This window comes from Hippocampus guttulatus, chromosome 19, assembly GCF_054856545.1.
Source record: "Hippocampus guttulatus isolate MCC_2025c chromosome 19, RoL_Hgut_1.0, whole genome shotgun sequence".
Lineage (NCBI taxonomy): Eukaryota > Metazoa > Chordata > Actinopteri > Syngnathiformes > Syngnathidae > Hippocampus > Hippocampus guttulatus.
Genome location: NC_141279.1, coordinates 7,427,739 through 7,447,472, shown reverse-complemented (window position 1 = coordinate 7,447,472; position 19,734 = coordinate 7,427,739). Strand labels below are relative to the sequence as shown.

The 19,734-nt window shown below is 45.5% G+C and overlaps 1 protein-coding gene across 2 annotated transcripts; it reads right to left on the bottom strand.

Annotated features, from left to right (window-relative positions):
- Positions 1–24: 24 nt before the first annotated feature.
- On the bottom strand, positions 25–19,552 carry rab11fip3 (RAB11 family interacting protein 3 (class II)). Of its 2 annotated transcripts, XM_086138410.1 has the most exons (14): positions 16,951–19,552; positions 13,693–13,786; positions 12,302–12,378; positions 9,978–10,150; positions 7,658–7,858; positions 6,112–6,249; positions 5,230–5,265; positions 5,028–5,121; positions 4,688–4,932; positions 4,330–4,411; positions 4,083–4,220; positions 3,775–3,930; positions 3,246–3,386; positions 25–3,157 (listed from the first exon to the last, which is right to left on the bottom strand). In XM_086138410.1, exons 1-14 carry the CDS (start codon positions 18,451–18,453, stop codon positions 3,044–3,046), a joined length of 3,192 nt encoding a protein of 1,063 aa, XP_085994536.1. In that variant the 5' UTR covers positions 18,454–19,552; the 3' UTR covers positions 25–3,043. The 2 variants fall into 2 exon arrangements, with proteins under 2 accessions (XP_085994536.1, XP_085994537.1); XM_086138411.1 differs by lacking the exon at positions 6,112–6,249.
- Between the last annotated feature and the right edge of the window lie 182 nt (positions 19,553–19,734).

Genomic DNA, 19,734 nt, shown 5'->3' with positions numbered 1-19,734 from the left:
GAATAAAGGAAACAGACACAGCTATTAATTTTATTCCTTTTATTTTCCTACTCGTAATCCCACTGTTTACTTTTATAATTTCTTTTTTTACAATGACTGAAAGTATACTGTTCAAAAAAATAAAGGGATTACTTCAACAGCACAATGTAACTAAGTGTTCCCTTGATTTTCTTGAGCAGTTTATATGTACTCCAAGTAATTTGATGTACAGGGGATAGTCCAAACATAAAAATAAAACATTGTTTTAACCAATACTGTTATAATTTATACATTTATTTCCCAAAATATGAATAAGTTTTACAATTTTGTCTTTCTACAATGTTTCATCTTCCCATGTCAGACAATAAATGGCAAATCATGCACTACACATGTAGTGAGGGTGGTGCCTGCAATTTTCTTTGGACACTGGAAGTGAGCGTGGGAGTAAAATCCTCAAAAATGACAATTCATATATACAGCAAAGGTTTCACCAACAACATCGTTGTGGTGTGGTCAGTGCTTTTCCTATCAGGTTTGTTCCGAGGCAATCTTTGAAAAACGGGCACAGTGTTTTAGACTAGAAGAGTGATTTTCTTTTTATTAATTTTCTGTCTCTCTGAATCAGATGAACTGGGGTTACATTAGCAGATATTTGGTTTAAAAAAAATCAATGTGGTTAAAGTGCAATCATCTCTGCATAAAAAAAAGGAACTGTTGCATGTCACTGTCTGACTTAATAGCACTCCAACAATCACTTTTGTTGTCGCTTAGCCCGTTGGCATCATCCCATTTCTAAAGCTTGAATGATTCTGCATCACTGCAAATCCGCAATTCTCAAAGTGATTGACAACACTTTGACAACCACCGCTGTGATGAATCACGTGAGGGAAAAGCTCCAATCGCGCTCAAAGTGAGAAAACGTGTACTGTCAGTAGCCTGAATAGTATACAATGAAAATCTGTGTTTCCATGCGGTACCTGACTCCAAAACGGGAAGACGACTCTACGAGCTGTATATCTATAAGAAAAGACCCTCGAGCGGCCACGACAATATATAGAGGAGTACCTCGACTAACGACCTCTTGCAGCAAATTACTACACACGCACTGAGATGATATGCACATTACTCGTCACCGTGAATTCAACATTCGCCTCAAAACAAAACAAAAAAACCCCATTGCAGAATAGATGACAAGTGTTGCCTTTGTGTCGCATATTGAATAAATATCTGTGTGATTCCAAATAAGAGTAAAAGTACTGTACACGCTACATGCTAGAAAGGAATAGAGGCAGCCTCAGCATTTTTCTCACTCGAGATGAGAAAATAAATGTTTTGTTGTTGTTGTTGTTGTTTCCCTCGGACTAAAAAAATACCTACAATCCAGAATGAGCGTAGAAAAAAACTTTACAAGTCATTTACATACAAGGCCATATTCCGAGGAGTGGCAGGTGAAGCGTTGTGAGTGACAACGTGAGCATGAGACCGTTTTGTGAGGAAAGCAAAGCTGGACAGTTTTTTTTTTCTTTTCAACCTAGCAAGATCTGAAATTTAGATCTTCATTTGTCCTCCAAAGTCCAGACGAGTGGAGCATCCGTGCGCAACGTGGGTTGAAGAAAAAGTAAGTGAGATTAGGATTCAAGGTTTGCTCCGTATGTCATCCGGGACAAGTCTGCCAAATCCATCCGGTGACGTAAAACCTGCCATGAGCCAAGTCTTTTTCGATTAAATGTGGCAGTTATGATTGCCTCGTAGGTTGGTCATTGCATGAGCCCACACCTGAGCGTGCTTTAAATCTCCGCAAACATTTTACATTTTGATCCCTTCCATTGGAAAAAAAACAAAACAAATCACAATTTAGTGCAAAGTGCAACCATTGGACTCGAATATAAAAACCGTTTGAGCATTTATACGACTGTCACATTTTTTCGCTACTAGTGCGCATTTACACTTAATTAGTAAACTGGTGTACTTACTGCTCTACTAAGCCAACGGGTAGGCATGTGTCACACACTAGTAGCCTCCTCATGAAGGACATTGAATCAATGCTCCAACGGTTTTCCATACTCTTCACATGTAAGCAGTTAATCTTTTCAGTCTCAGTTTCATTGACAAGAACTCAAACAAACAAAAAAAAAACACTCACTCAGCAAGAACACTGGAATCAGGTGGAGGCTGTTTTTTTTTTAATCCTTTCTTTCTCAATTCTACATTGATTCCCAACCACTGCTGGAAATTCTCCATTTTCATTGAATTGGCCTGAAAATTAGTTACTGTAGAATTAATTTGGGAGGTTTTGTGACGTTTTTTTTGTTTAGTGTTGTGTTGTGAGATTTTTGTGATGTCCAAAATAATGCTTTGGCTCAATAAAATGTTGGGAAGCATTGCTCCATATCTCATAAGAATAATTAATTCCTTTGCACCTGAATGCCAGGCCCCTTGTTCATCATACAAAAAAAAAACACAAATAAAAAAACGAAGTCAAACAAAAACAAAACAAACAAAAGATGCAATTCATTACTCAATGAGGTCCTTCATTAAAAAAAAAAAAAAAAAGTCAAATCACACACGAAAAAGCAGAAACCCTTCCGGCATAGAAATGTCCTTCACTTGGGTTGACCCAAAAAAAGTCCACAGCAAGCTGACCAGTGCTTCATCCCATGAGTCAGCAGCATGGTTCAAGAGACGGCGGTCCTAATCCTGACACTTCCAGTTGCAACTGAGGCGAACTAGTAGGATACGTTTCATCTCCTCTGAGTTTAAGGCCTTCAAGGTAATTAATTGCCTCGTCCTTCCTTTTGAGGTCAAAACTTAAAGGATGAGGGGGGGGGGGGGGGGGGGGTCGCAGGTTGATTTAAGTTTCATGCCTGCATTCATCCGGGCTCGGGTTCCTTTGACCAAAATAAATGGAAGTCACCAGAACCTGAGGAGCGCCTGATGCGCAGACACGCACACACACACACGCACGCACAAATATAATAATCTTCTATTCTTATATCAGATTACTTGTTATTTTGGATGATGAGGTCACTGTGTGGCTTTTTCCCCCCTCGTACCCAGATGGTGATTATTTGACCTCAAGGATGGAGGGGTTGGACTCCATGATGGCCACGATTATTTTATCAATGTAGTCCTGGAGTCTGTAGTTGATCTCCTCCTGTTTATGGACGGCCTCCATCAACTGCGATACAGATAAAGAATGATCAGAAGCTTAAAAAAAAAATAGTAAAAAGGTGTGCGTGTGTGCTCTAAAATTTCGAATGAATCACCTCAGAGCGGGACACAGAGTTGATCTCGGCTGCCAGGGAGTCGGAAAAGGAAGCAGACATCAGGCTCTTAGCTCCCTGGATGCTGAGGTTGATGATCTGCCCGTTCAGCTCATCATTCTGCTCCTTTAAGCTGCGGTTGTCCTGCAGAGGAAGTCCACACATCGACTGTGAATCACGGCAATGGCACAGGAAGAAAAAAAAACTGCACGCGCAATTAGTGGGGGATATATGAAAGGTCAGTGTACTCGAGACGTTGTTCTGAACTGTCAATCTCAGACGCGCATCCTCCCATTGTCACTAAGTCGTGGTCCGCTTCAATAGAAGGTAGAAAAATGAAAGAAAACGTATTGCTCAAAAATACCCTTTGAATATACACCAGCATTCATTTGAATGTGCACATGACATATTTCATAGTACAGCTCCTTCGTTTAAGACATAGTTCTGTAACTGGAATTTGTCCGCAAGTCAGTACCCTAGTTGATCATGGACCGATGCCAACGCGCAGTATACGCAAGACCGAATCTTCTACCTGTTTGAGTCGTTTGATCTCTTGCTCCAGTTCCGCTTCTCGGGTGCGAGTTTGATACTCCTGCAGCCCGGCGCTGGGCGAGCGGCCCCGTTTTGCTTCCGCCTCCAACTTGTACAATTGCAAGTGCTCCAGCTGCTTTCGCAGGTCTTCAATCAGCTGCAGGAGACAGAAGGGGAGAGCAGTCATTTGTAAAATTTTTGCTATCTACACTGGCTTGGTCACTAAACCCAGCAAATACAAATTAAATGTATATTGTCATCAAAATGCAATCCTTCAATTGAACGCGCTGAGAAAGCAGGCCCACCCACCTCCTGCGTGCTCTCCTTCTCCTTTTGGTTCTGATGCCGTTCATGGCTCAGCTTGTCGGCCATCTTCTGCCGGGTCTCCATCTCATCCTGCCACTTGACGGTCATGACGTCTACCTCGTCTTCGAGCTTCAGTTTCTCCTGAAAAAAAAAAAAAATTTAAAAATACAAAAGAAAAAAGGAAGGCAAACATTAACCGGGATGGTTTCGACTGACTGCGGTAGGAATAAGAAGGAGCCGTTACACTGACCTCCTCTAACCTCTCGATGTTTGCTCGTAGACAAGGAACACAGGACCTCAGCTCGCTATTCTCCTCATCCAGCTGCTGCAATCTGAGGAGAAAACATAAACAAGACTACGATGTTGATACTCCCTCATGTCAGCACTGAAATTGGGTGGCTCTATATTGCCACATGGTGGCAGTGTAGAGCCAACTGTTTCACTTCCTGGCTGTAACCTGGACAACACGCGAAACATTTTGTAGTTGCTAAATTAGTGTGTTGCTTGCGTGCTGCTAAATTGCATACTTGTATAGTTCTGATGCTTTCATAATTGCGACGTGACAGCGGTGGTATTTAGAGGAGGATTAGATTGGAACCGGAATGTACCTGGACTGCAGGTTTTCCATCTCCAGTCCTCTCTCCCTCTCCAGCTTGCTCAGAGCCTCCTTGTGGCGCCGGATCTCGTGCTGCAGCTGCTCATCGGCGAGCAGCTCCTGCTCCTTCAGCTGCTCCTCATAGGCGTTGGCGCGGTGCACGAGCTGAAGGTTCTCCTGCCGCAGGCGCGCGTGCTGCTCGCCCGAAGTTTCCGACTCCTTCTCCAGCTCTGCCACGCGACGCTCGAGTAGTAGCATCTGCCAAGGGTTCAACGCAAACGATGAGCGGAACTTTCAAAGCGGTGCGAACGCTTCTTTCGACGACAACATGAAGCTAATGTGTGACGGCTCACCTTGTCTGTGATGTCATTGTCAGCCAGCTCCAGGATGTCACGGGTGAGGTCGCTCACCGTGTCCAGCGTTATTGAGCTGTTCTGCAGAAGATGTCTAAATGTGTAAGGGGCAAAACAGAGCTTACCATCACGCTTATGCAGGACTTCAAATGCCTATTATTTAATGAATTGAAAAACAAAATTATGTGCAGCTTTGGCTTACCTTGCCACCTTCTTGCTGGACAGTCTTTTGCCAGCACTGGATTGGAAGAAAGAACAACAGGAAAGCGGTCAGGAAGAGAAGACTGATGGAGGAAGGAGACACCATCTCCTGTTAGCTGTTATCAGTGCCATCCCTGCTCTGCTAGTGGAGCAAAAGGGGGCTTGACGAATTCAAAAACTATTACGGTCAAAATCGCAGAAGCAAAATACAGACAACACAACAAGCGCTCCCCCGTGGAAGCAGAGTGAATCTAAAAAGTGCTGATCTCGGCTTAGTTTTTTTCTTCGCCATCAAACGATAAGGCATGAGTGAGCAAAGCGCAACCATGATGTTCTTCGGTCATCGTGCTCCCTTCCACCATTTTACCACCAAAGGCAAATCAAATGGGATTTCAGGGTTACCGTAACTCTGCTACTTGCCAGTAATCCCGGATCAGCGAGTCTTTTCTAATCAACGGCTCTTTTTGAAATGCTTTATTCAAAGAGTGACCGTGTAACTCAAAAATGTGAAGCGGGAGGGAACAAAAAGTCATGACTCACCTGTGATATCGAGTATTATTTAAGAGTGTCAGTAACTAGGGCAAGACAATCAAACAATAAAAAATACACTACTCACAAAACGTTAGGGCAACTAGGGCGATCTGGTGACATTTCAGGGTGAATCAGAAATGCACTATAAACTTAAAATGTCCTCTTAAGTTGAAATTTTTAATGCACGTTACTTTTGAAGAGTAGACTCGTTCCTCCAAAATATGTCTCATTTATGCTGCGTTGGCGCAAATCCATCACAACATGCACAACGTGACAGCAACGCGCGTCACCCGTGTCAGCTAACACACCACTGCAACACTGCACACGGCGCCACAGAGCAGACGTGCGTTACCTAGTCATCTCTAGGAAATTGAGGCGGGTGGAGAGGTCCTCCAGGCGACTTATTTGTTTGTGACATTGGCTACAGAAAAAGTCCAGCGCCTCCTCCTTGAGGAAGCTCTGAAAGCAGTCGGGGAGAGGAGCGGGTGCACTGCAAGAAGGAGGGAAGGAAGAGGGCGAGAACACAAGTGGTGAGTGACAGACAAGCAGGAGGTGCATCAAGGTGGGAAAAGACCCATGAGGTACTTCGGAGGTATGAAGTGGGCAAAGTGTAAGGAAACGTTCTCAGGTGGACAAGGCATTCCCCTCCACGTAGGTAACACTTACTCTTGCTACGTGAGCTCAGAGCTCTTTTGCGACACTCTTTTTAGCAGATTTTAACGTGACAAACACTTTGATCAATGACAAGCTGCTTGGAATGGCTCCTTGTAAGGGTTCGCCATGTTTTAGGAACACTACTACTACCAAGTAGCAACAGTATGAACCCCCCCACAGAAAACGGATTGAATACATCGTGTCGTAATTCAACGGGGAAGCCTGTGCGCGCTCCTCACGGCCATGCTACAAGCTGATTGTTCATTCAAGGAGTGAGTCAGCTCTTCCATTATGCAACCACCTGGCACAGGTTTTTGCTCGCTGAGGCACAAACGCTGCGTCAAAATGAATGCCAGTCAAGGTGTCACTTGATGGTCGTACACGTTATTGCCCTGAGCCATTTTTATCTCACGGACATGCTCGCGTCGTTCTGAGAGGAAGTGAGGCAAATTTACAAGTAGTCAAACACACTCATAACGTGAAGGCAAATATGTGTGTGTGTGTGTGTGTGTGTGTGTGTGTGTGTGTGTGTGTGTGTGTGTGTGTAGGCTGCTACTGCCGAGTATGACGCATTCACACCGAGTGGGTGAAGTCTGTGGGACGCAGTATCATTTTCTCAAAACTGAGCAACATTTTCTGTATGCGATGTAATCTTAAAAAAAAAAAAAAAAAAATTTGAGAAACGTGTGACGTATTCACGTGAGAATGACCAAAACTTGATACAAGATCAGAACGGTATCTGGGAAATAAGAGTGGAGAAGAAACGCTGGGGGGGAAAAGTCCCTCGTTGGATAGAGACGTGTGTAAATAAATTTGGAGTGAGACATGAGGAATGAACTATCTTTATTTATCGTGCCCTTCACGAGAAAAGGAGAGACGGTGTTGGAAAGGACGCTTGGGAGATATCTTATCGTGTTTTGACCTCAGAGTCTCGAAATCAGGGGTGGGAAAACTTTAGTGCTCACATTGAATGGATACTATGTACGATGTGAAATAGCTTATTTGAGTAACTAACCCTTTCGGGGACGGCGGTTACTACAGCGGACAGCTTATCATGTTATCAGGTTACAGGGTGGATGAAAGGGTTAAATAACCCATGCTTGTGTTTGTCTTTATTATCTGTATGTAATATGTGCAGGACTGGTTGAACAGTCTGCAACATATTATAGTCACTCTCCCTTTAGGGAAATGCCACAATGATGACCGTATTGGAAAATGATGTCATTAATAAATAGGGAGCGTACCTCGGAGAGAGCAGAGCGGAGACATCGATCTGCTGAGGGGTCTGTGCCAGAGGGCAGTCAACCGCGATATCGGCGCCCTCCTCGGCACTTTCGAGCAGCAGCTCTGACGTATTGCTCTCCCCGAAATCTTCAAAATGCTCCTCCTCGCCGCCGATGACCGCCACCAGGGAGGGGTTGTGCAGCTCCGAGTTGAGTGAGAACCTTTTAGGGCGGGGAGGGGAAACAAAACAACACTTCAAAAAATTCTAACAAGTGCAATTAATATGGCAACAAGAACAGTTGAGCGATGGCTAATCTGATCATTCACATTAATCCCAAAGGCATCTTTGTCTGGGTCAAGAAACCCTTATGTGACTAGAAGGTGCATGTACAAAGCCCAACAGAAAAACCATTTGGCGCCTGGGAATTTAAAGCTCCACACCATTCAGAAAATAAACCCACTGATCTTATTTTTGCAAGCTGGAAAGATGACTCTTCCTGTTTTCCGACGGGATACGTCGAGAGCCTCGTGCACTCAGGATGAGGATGTCCCAATCAGCAGAAAAGCTCGCTCTCTCAGCACACAAATACAAGGCAACATTTGGCTTGTTCACAACACAAGTGTTTTGCTAACTGAAACCACGTTAACACCAAGATGGATGGGTTAAGGTTTACAAAAAAACACACTGCTCTGAATAAACATGAACTGGTTAAACTGTAACAACACCAATGCACCAGCCACTTACCCTTTACCCAGGCTCTTGGTGCATGTCCCCAAATTGAGGTCCCTCACGCAGAGTCCCGGTGAGGAAAGAGAACGCATCGCTAAACGCCCGCCGATGCTCTGGCGTGAAAGCCTCGGAGCAACTGGGGTTAAAACCCCAGCCAACCAGAGTGGAATCCTGAAATCTTACGGTTGAACTTCAAACAAAATCCAAGACTCCAAAGAGCCAAAACTGCCGTGTAAAGGGTGCAATGTAGCGTCTGTGCTTACCAGCAGACTGAATCAGGGCTGACTGGGAGTGGGTTAATCAGATTTGAGGCTAAGCAACAGCCATCAGACGGTCCAGCTGACTGTCCGAGAGCCAAATGTGTGTGGGGACAGCACTTGGACAGAGAAGGGTTGGGGTTAAGGGGGGGGGGGCTAATCCTGTTACAGTCTTAAATCCCTCACTCAGACCATAGTAGCATCCACTACACTCGTTTTCAGTCCAAGGCTACAGAGATAGCCATGCTAACTTGATCGGGTAGCAAAACCAGAATCTGGAAAATGCCAGAAATTAATCGACCAGGAAGTGATTTTCATACAAGAAATGAGGTTCAACGTTTGGCAAGGATAAAGGAAAGAGGGAGAGCAGGTGACATCAGAACATTGGAACAGTGTTCCCGTCAGTGAGACGGTGTGAATGGGCAATGGAGAAAAATCGTCTTACTCCAAGAGAAAGAAAGAAGAAAAAAAGGCATTTTGGGGAAAACAACAAAAGAGCTGAGCTCAACACTTCCTGGAATTCAAGGCTGGAAGGGAAGGCCAAATGCGGTCATCATTCATCAAGGAGGCCGGGGCAGATCACAAAGTCAGCAGTTGGCATTTGCCCTAAACACGATCAAAACTAGAGACAAGACATTTTGAAATAAGATATCCAGGGGGGGGGGGGGGGGATGTTGAATGAAAATGCATCTGTCACTTTAAATCTTCTCAGCCAAAAGAAAATCTTTTCTGGGGTCGGTACTGCAATCCTTTCCATCTTTTCCCACCCAAAAGGAATGACAACATAGTGGATTTGTTTGAACAGAAGTGGAAGGACCTCTGCGGTTCAAGGTCTTCCATCTCAAGTTATCTCAGCAAAGTGGCCAAGTTTCGGCTATCCTGAAACATCAACAGTCAACATTCCAGCAGCGCACTGTCGTGTGCTCGTGTGTTACATTTTTTTGCCGGCTCTTCGAGGAAAACACAGATGGGCCTACAGTAACCGCACAAGAATACTAAGCTATGCTGCCAATTAACCCGACCGTCTGCTGACCCGAGTAGAACTCCGACAGTCACTTATCTGGCGCTGGCACTGACATCACATGACCAACGTGAAGGGTCAGTGCGCTGGCTAAGCTTAACTTTTGGCTCAAACAATAAGGTCAAGTGTGCCGTGGGAAATTAGCCACTAGTATTGATTCACGACAAATATCTTCATTCATCTATCATCGGAAACGCCGCTTTAGCTGAACGTTTGTCGCAGTTTCCACACGCTTGTTTAATTCCAGCAGATGGCATAAAAAAAATGTAATAAAATAATTTCCAAAAATGTAACAAGCAGAGAAAGGACGTTGCGTGTGCCGTTCCACCAACCTATTGATGGCCTCTTCGGGGTCATGAAGTGCAGCCTCGATCCCGCTGTCCGTGTCCACATCCTCGTGCATTTCCGGGGGCACGAGGGCACCTGTGTCCTCGTCCGTGAAGGTCTCGCATTCGCTGTACGTGCTCTCGGAACCCAGGTACGCGCTGTCCGTCACCTCATTTTGCTGCAGTCACACAAAGACTCATTTTCAACAACGACAACAACAACAAAAACTCACTGCACGCAGAGATCTGAACCTTTATAAATTAAAACAAATACTTGTCCAATGACTCCGACAACTATATACCAACTTAGTTGTTGCAGATTGGCATTAAAATGTCAAGACAATTTCAGCAACAAATGACGACAGGCGAAAAAGTTCAGAAAGACTGTGGAATAAAAATTTAAAAAAATCTCAACGCCGCCATTGGAACTGATGCCACGGAATGACGACCAAAACAAACGACACGCCGTGAGCAGACTTCAGAGGCAGTCTGCTGCTTTTCAAGACAGCGTGTAGAAGCAAAACGCCTCGAAGGTTTCAACAAAACAAGCTTATTATAAAAAGATAGAGAGTGGATTTGAAGCGTCTAGACACCAAATTGTGTCCTGGCTGTAAAGCAACAATGGATTCAAGACAGGTGAGTCACAATGGAAGGCGTACCGGGCAGAACGACGCGTCAAGAGAAGTTGGGCAAAAAGAGCTACCCACCATGTCCGAAACCATTCACAGACAGGAAAGCTGGCCTGCCACGAGCGCATCCTAAAACGCTTCCTTAACCTCCACCCTCACGCTGAGACAGAGCTGCTTTGAAAAATGGAAAGTCCTGTACACACGTTCGGTTCCGCTGGGTGGTCACAGGGGGTGGAGACCAAAGTCTAAAAGTGAGTCGGCTGTAACGTTTCCCCGACCGGCGGCGAGATAAAACACCATGGCGACGACGTAATCTTTCTCGGGCTTCAACGCCGTCACGATAATTAGGGACGGGGCGCCTCCGCAATATCTCAAAGTGCACATCGTGAAAGCGTTGCATAACTGCTCTTGCCATGTGTCTGCATTACAGATGAACAACTGGGGACTGTTCGGTAGCTTGAGTGATTTTTGCCTTTTTGTTTAAGTTTTGGGGGCGTGGTTTTAAAAGGTGTTTCATAATAACAGAGGGAAATGTGAGGTGTAGGAATAACTGGGGGGCGAGGGGCCTTGTGCCGCTCAGCATCACTTTGCTTGTTTTGAAAGCAAACAGTGGCGGAACAGTGCCACCATTGAGGAGGCACCCTTTTCTGAGTGGAAAAACAAGCCTGTGGACACAGGGAGGGGGGGACTACTTCAATAAGATGCAAACAAACATTGCTCACAGCCACCAGTCACACCCGCAGGCACAGCAATTGCCTTTGGCTTCATCACATTAACAGTGGCTCAATATTTGCATTAACTGCGCAACATATATTTATTTTCCCCGCTATATTGCGATTGCAATTTATTAGAAGAGTATTTTAAAACTGTGGAAAATCTCCACCAATATTGAGGAATACACACCTTTGGATCCTGCCAATGAATTTTCCAGCCGCCCCTCCACAAAGTTTCTTGACATTTTGCAGTCGTTTTTGTGTTGGTCGACAGAACCCCTGATGTCCGCTTTGCGCATACGCCGGACTGCACTTCTACGCCACACCAAATGAGGGCACTCCGATAATTGCAATTGTGACTTTACATTCACAGTAGACCCTGAATTATGTGTAGCTATGATACTGTATAGCTAACATAAATTCCATACAGCGCGCAACACAAAGTTGACTTTAATCTACTCTCCCGAATGATTTCTTGTCTGCACATGCACATCTGAAGCAGCCGTGTTCTAAGAAACCAAGCGGGGCACTTGGGCCGGCAGGAGAAGGTTAAAGCAACACTCATCATGACACTCCATTGTTCAAAAATGCACACAGCGGCAGAAAACGGTTACGTTTTTTTGCAGACGCCAGCAACAATACGATGCTTAAATATACAAATTTGGCGTGGTGCACAGGAATGTCAGATATGCAAACCACAAGTACAAAAACAGCCCATACTCGTGTAAGACTTTTTCGTGATACGCCCAGTTCAATATTTGTCAAAGAATCTTGTCAAGCTCAGCCTGCCAGATGATACTCAACGTCAGCCAAACCGGGTTGGTGGAATATTCTCAGAGCGGTAATGATAGCCCTGCGAGCCGCTCGCTCGGTCGGTTGCAGCGGCAAGAGTGAGAGTGCACCGAGAGTTCAACTCGTCAACTCGGAGCTACCGCGAGCGACGACAGGAAGTAGCGGCAAAACACGACCTTTGTGTGCAGCGTCCCACCTCGTCATATTCTTCCGGACACCCAACAGCTCCGTCGCCCGGACTGTAGTTTGCCCTGTACAGCTGAGGCTCGGGACCTGCAGATAGGAGAGGGAAGACGTGTTTCGTGTGTGTAAACATGACATCACTGTGCAAAGGAAGCTCTGCAAACACGGGGGAGAGGAGTAATGGGTGCGTACGTACAAATAGCATTCGTGAAGGACAAGGAGAGTAAATAGGTGAAGTCACCTTTTACCTTTAAAAAAGTGATTAGAACAGAGAGTGAGTTTGGGATAATAGTGAGGGGGTTGTATTAGATCTCATTACGTAACATTTACACTCACATTTCAGGGGCTACGGCGCATCCCGTGACAGATACACCAGCAAAACAATACAGGGGCCAATCGCAAACTTGTATCCAAACACAACCAAGGACAAGGGGTGCAACCCGAGATGGACGAGATGGAGTCGTGTGTATCAGCCTAACAAAGCTTTTAATGCGCCCCGGTGAAAAAGCAAGAGCCGAGTAGACTCGGTACTTTGCCGGGATATCCTTCTGCCTGATACTTGCACACACCGCAGGCCATTTGAGTTTGATTAGACTGCAGACATGCCACAGCGGCTACAAGGGAGGAGACGTTTCCATAAGCTGCAGCTTGCAGCCTTTTCCTTTTTATTAAAAAGAAATACCTGCCCCTTACTCAAAGTTTCAGACACAGGATAGGATATTTGAAAAGCAGATTTTGCTTCCGGTCATGGATGTTGTGCGCACATCAACAATTAGTCGTAAAGCCGAGAAGGCTTTCCAACGGGCAGTGACCGCAGGATCGAGACGACCAAGAAAATACACAAGTAAAATACAGCCATCGCACACTTTCGAGCAGTTCACCACCTATTTCGTTCCAGCTCGGTTTTCTGATCAACAACAAATAGTGTTGACATACTGTATGTTTCATATCTTCCTGAGAGTTTTACATTCAACTAATAATGACTGAGAACCCGAACAATTAAGAAAAATAAATAAATAAAAAAAACACTGCGCAGGTCCCAGAGAGACAGAGAGAGAAGGGGAGCGTTAAATTATTGAGGGCGAACAGGACTCTCTGCCCTCAGTCGAGCACTGAAACCAACGTGCACACGCGTTCGTGCGGCTCTGGCTTTCAAACGCATCTCTTATTCATGTCTCGGGGTAACCGGACCTATTCAAGACAGAAAGCTTTGGGGGGGGGGGGGGGGGGGGGGGAGTCTAATGGGGTCAATATGGGTGAGCGGGTGGAGGCAAGCAGTGCTTTTATGCGGCACAGCAACAATCTGGTGCTGACATTTCTCTTTGATTCACTTCAGGCGACCTTTACAAAACTCCATGAAATCAAGCTAACTTTAAAACACCACTAAAATGCGTGTTCACTCGCCTCCATTGCCGATAGCAGAAATTCCTCGGTGGAAGTCTTCAAAGCTGATGACTCCCAGCCCACTGGGATCCAAAAACTTGGTCAGATCTTTTACCTGAAGATCAAGATTCAGAGTCAAAAAATAAACCAATAGATGTTATGCAAGTTTCATTTTATGCGTGAAATTCAAATTTTACAAGGATGTTGATATGCGCAAAGTGCAACCATTTGCATACGGTGGATTAGAAGGGGGGGAAAAAACCCCGCTTGCAAGCTCATGAGAAGCAGTTGGTTGCGCACAGAAATATCGGCACACCAGTGTTCAACGGGTTACGTAAGGGCACCTACATACTGTATATTCCATCAGGCGGTAACCTAGCAACAAGAACATGCTTCCGGCGATGCAGCGCCTTGGAGAATAAAAATAACATGAAATTGGAGCAGATCCGTCCTGGGTAAAAAAAAAAAAAATGTGCAGAAACTCCAGGGTCCATCGCCAATGCCAACTTTGTGGCGGGGCTGCCTTGGAGAAGATTTTTTTTTTGCGGCAGCTGCAGCAAACAATCAAAACCGACACACAAATAACAACCTGCCACATGCCCACGGTGCAGAAGATGACACAAACCCTTTATTATGGTCAAATTGCAAGTCTTCCGCGCTCTCCGAACACTTTTATTGTGCGTAGCGGACCATCGTGTTGTGTCTAATTTTGTGTAGGGTTACTCTTGCAAACAAGCTGATGTGCTTGGACTACCTTATCTTGAGCGGTGGCACGCAATCACATACATGATAAATAAATGAAGATGAATTGGGAATGACCGAGTTAGCGCACTCCTAAATTGAAGTACCACGACGACTCATCTTTTCCATTTCACTTTTGGCGAAGCAGAAACACCTCCACGGGGGTGATGTGAGAAAGCGGAGGTGTGATTGCAGCGTGAGGACTCAGTCTGAAGAGCATTGCTATTCTGAAGGCGGTACAAAATCCAAACCACAGACCAGCAGGGCCAAGACGAACTGACATGAGATTGACTTTATGGAATATACAAAATGATAGTTTCCCTGATGTGCAATATTCGGCACTACGACACTGCAAATCCCAAACGCAAACACTATACAAGGCCTGAACTCAAAGGTGTTTTTGCGGCTCTTCTGGTCGGCCGAGCATGTGGTGTTTTTTTTTATTTATGGCTCTTCTATTTGTGTCTAATCAGTGATGGGGCACGCCTGATCGCACCCCCTACATGCCTTTTTCAGAAGAATACGCTTTTGGTGGAAGAGTTTGCCTTAGGGAGAGAGGATGTCACAATAATTCCCATCCAAAGTGCTAATAAAATGATTGCAAGGCTGACAGACATGCAAATAGATTGGTAAAAAGAGAAGAGAAAAAAAATTATGGATAGTAGACACAATTCAGGCCAGTGAGCATTCCATTGTGGATTAGAGGGGCAGCGCAAAAAAGCACAGAGGAGGCAGGCCGGCTAAAAGTGGGGTTGGGAGTGTCGACGGACAAGCGGGTTGCCGCCACAATACAGCTCGGCGTGGCTTTTGTGCACAATTGGTGTCAAAACCAGTCAGCGTGGTGGTTAGCAAGAGGGCTTGGAATGCCTTCAAAACTGCACCAGAGCGCACGCGTTTAAAGGAGCACTTGTTCCTTTTTCCCCCACAGCAGTCGTAGCGGCACAGCATAAGCGGCAGGCTGACTTTTAGCGCTCTAGAGACAGAAAAGAATCGCAACTCGCTCAGCTGGTTCGGGGCTTGCAGAATTCACGGGTTCACCTCCGTCTTTGCACACGACAGCTATCGTATCCTGGAATAATTCCACTGAAGACATTTGCATGCGTACGCACAAGCCCAACGTGGACAAGTAGGCAAATGCTGAGCTGTTGCCGTATTTGCAAGGAACCGGGTCAAACAAAAGCGGACGTCTGGTCCAAAATCATTCACTTCACCATCACGACATGTGAATGAAGCTTGGTGGTTTATCTCTCTTACATAAATCGGAGGCTTTAGTCACAGTCACCTCCGCCAGTAAGCTTATGGCAGTGATTCTGATATCAGATCTCAACTCAATTATCTACTTGGCCAACACTCCCACTGGCTTTTTATATCCCACATGTGCTTGATAACATCCCTGCGATTCCAAAGGCTGCTCTGTGTTGTTGTTGTTTTTTTTTCCTTTAATAGGCGGCTAAAATAGCACCGCGTTCCAACTCTGGTCAATTTTGTAATCTCTCGGATCAGAACTAATTAGGCATGGAGGTTATTCAAGTCTCCATGAGCATATGGTGTCAACATCAGGCACGCAGGCAGTGCTCCACCACTCAGTGACGTGTAACATCCCTTGAATGAGGATTTGACTATCCACTGTGTGGTTTAAAGCGCCTATTCACGACAGAGACAAATGAAAATGCTTATTTTCAGCAAGCAGGAAATTACAGAGCTGACAGGTTTCCAGACTGGAAACTATGGGAAGAATTGATAAAATAAACACTTCCCTCGGGTCCTCACATGCATAACAACAGGTGGAGTCGATAGTTGACTAACTATGTGACAACAGCACGGCTTTGTGCTTCACATTCACACAAAATAGTGAGCAGCCTGCGGCCTGCAACCAAGTCAGGAAAATATATTTGACTCTTAAGCCTTCACAATTCTCTGCGGGGTGATCCATGAATGCCGAAGACATGAACTGGGCCAGATGCCCTCGTTAGAGAGTATTTATGTCATAATGTGAGATGCAGTAAATGGTTGAGGGTCATGCACGGAGGCCGACGTCAGACATTTCACAGGAGATAATCCCCTGAGAGCTAATACTATGCAAATGAGAAAACGAGCGCATGTTTTTTAACATATGGAGGAAACGCCAGGCCGATGCGACCAATATGCTTGACGGACGTGTTTAGATGATAACCCAAATCCTCGCGCTGGAACGGCCCGTGAATGCATGAAAGACTATTCCCGCGGCGGTTTCAGTCATGTGACGCTGAGCTTCTTTAGCGAAGGAAATTGGGAGAGGTTGGCAGCAAATATACATAAGTGACACCCTAGTGTAGAAGCAATTAGCGACAATGAGCTCGCTCGCAGGGATACTGAAGACTTATTTTTGAACGCTGGTTTTGGCGGGTCTCGAATTGTCAAAGGGTAAAAAAGGCGAAAAGGCAGTGCATTTGGTTCCTGGGCCTTCAGTGGGGCCTTACCTGACTTTATCTTAACATCAACATCAACATGGAGCCTTCCAAGTAAATGAATCAAGTTACTTCATGAAAAACATCTTACCTGGTCAGCCCCATAGGCAGTAGCGAACTCCATAAACTCCTCAATCCGAACAAAGCCATCTCCGTCCTGGTCTAAAGCATCAAATACAGTTTTGAGAGGGGAGGCATCTTCTTCTCTTGTGTTGACAGCTGAAACCATTGGCAGTGAGTCATCTCCCACCATCTTGGAGAGAGCAACCGTCTCCACACTTGGCTCAATCGTCCATCCAGTCTTTTCTGTGCAATTGCTCAACTCCAGAACATCAAAATCTTGCAGATTGTTAACAGGCGGCGGCAGTTCCTCTTCCCTCTGTTCTGTCGTCACATCAGGAGCGGTTTCATCATTTACTCCCTCCTGTGGCTTCAAGTTCCACGGTCCCTCACTGCAGACTCTATCAGCGATTGAGCAAAAATCCAAAGCCATTTCATCGTTGGCTCGATGCTCGGCAGTGGTGCAGATTTTGCTTTCCATCAAATCATTTGGTGTACCTTCCACAGAGAAGCTCCCACAGCTGAGATCACCTCTGATGATGACATCCTCAGCCGGAGAGTCTGCCAGCGACGAAATCGCAGGAGGTGAGTCATTCTCGTCTTGGAGATCTAAAGTCCTGCATATCGTTTGGGCAGCGTGTTTAATGTCGGAATCCTGGGTTGCATCCAGCTGTGCACCTGCTGGGCTATCGGGATGAAGGGTCAGGCCGCCGTCAAGTTCTGGACCCTCAAACTCCAATAAAGATCCTTGAGGACAAGCCAGTAGTGTGCTGCTGTGGTTAAGTGGAAAGCTGTTCTCAGGTAGCCCTTGTGGGGTCAAACTACTGTTTACTGGCAGAGCTGTCACTTGATCTGGGAATAAACCTTTGTCTCCAGTTTCACGTGACAAAGTTGGCCTGTTGTGTACCAGGGCCTCCTCTTGTGACAGGTCTACCAGTCCTTCACTGACACCGTGTGACACGCCCGCTGACTCAAAGGTGACAAAAGTCTGCTTATCCAAGAGGAGATCTGTGGAAATGAGTGAATCTGCTGGATTTGATTCAGAATTATACTTACATTGGGAAGACGGCACTGTCGTGCTACTGTTGGTTATTATCTCAGTCTGTCCATTGAGGGTACTGTTGCCTCCAAGAGAGGCCTCCTCAAATGCAAAGTTTTTCCCAACCACATCAGTGAGGTTGGGAGAAAACAGCCACGAAAGCATGAAGTCATCAGGTTCCTTGTTTCTTTCCGAGTGAGGCGATGTGTCAGAAGCAGTGGAATGGCACTCTTCAAAAAACAAATCTCCACAGGGATAATCGGAAATATACAAAAGTTTATCCAATTCGACCGGCGCATCCTGGTAGACTTTGTCCATTTTACTTTGCTGAGATGTCAGATCGGGGTCGCCAAAATGCAAACCTGTTTCACCACAGTTGTTTTGACACAGGAGACCCCCATTGTCTGAGTCCAGGCTGAGAAATCCAAGAGGAAACGCTTGCTCGGACTCCCACTGCGCACGCCCCAAAGGGCTAGACACCACCGTGGGTTCCATCTATTTTGGCTACGGGCGCCTCATCTCCAAAGCGAATTCGCATGTCATACTTTATCTTAGGTTATATAGGGTTATGCGGAACAACTTAATATTAATGCATCCGTCTTGCGTGTGGAAACTTTTGCCGTGATTATAAGTTTTATACAGATGTCAATGAGTACATTTTTTTTTAACTTGACAGGTCGGCAACCACATTCAACAAACGTATGATCGAATATCGAACGCATTTTCCCCATTTTTACCTCTAAGCCATATTAAAGTTTCCAAATATTTAGTCTGGTTTGACTCACTTGATGCCTTTTTCGTGCATGGCAGGTCCACGTATGGCTTTTCCCAAATCAGTCTCTGCCCAAACATCATCAAACGTTTAAGTCAAGATATTAGTAAAAACGACGAGAATAACACTTCGGCGCCGAACCCAGAAAAAACGCGGAGTGCATCTCGAATCAAACAGTTATAACCAGTATTGCGTCAACGTTAGCTTAGCCGATTCGCTCATCGTATCCCATCGTGAGCAAAATTACCTCCCCCATAAAGATGAGAGCGTGGTAAGGTTTACCAAAACAGTTCAAGGCAGAAACATTAGTCCACACCGGCGTTTAAATGCCATTGCTACGGGATTCTCGTGAATTTCTCCTGAAAGGAATTGGGAAAAATAACATTAGCTCCTCCTTTCCAGCATCCCACCGCTTCACTGCTATTGGCTAGGTGATGAGCTAGCCCAAATTAGCCTATTAGCTCGGTACCAGGCCAAACAGACCGGCCGCCACCATGTCCTCGGCGAGTGCATAAATAAACAAATCCACAATTTAAGTGTTGCGGATGTCGTCGTCTATGGTATATATATTTCTTTGCTACGGAAATCCACCTGTATCCAGCTCAAAAATAAGGGCCAACCCAGACCGTGACGACTTTGCTCTTTCCTCGACCCAAAAATACTTCCGTACAAAATGTCACTGTGCTCCGATGAAATAAAAAAACAGAGATTAAATACCGAGAATAAGTTCCATCGTTTGCCCGCCGATGTTGTCACGTACGATCTCTCTCTCGCATCAGCATCCCAACCCTCCGCGTCTTCTTCCTCTTCGTCATCCCCCTCCTCCTCCTCCTGTCACCGCAGACACATGCTGACGTTTCACGCAAGCGTACAAAACTCCGCAATGTCATTTTTTTTAAATGATGGTTGGTATTCCCCAACAGTTTCCAAAATGCACACGTTCAGTTTTGCATTTATATCTCCTCCAACCACACTTCCAAATCCACCAAGTCATAGGACACAAA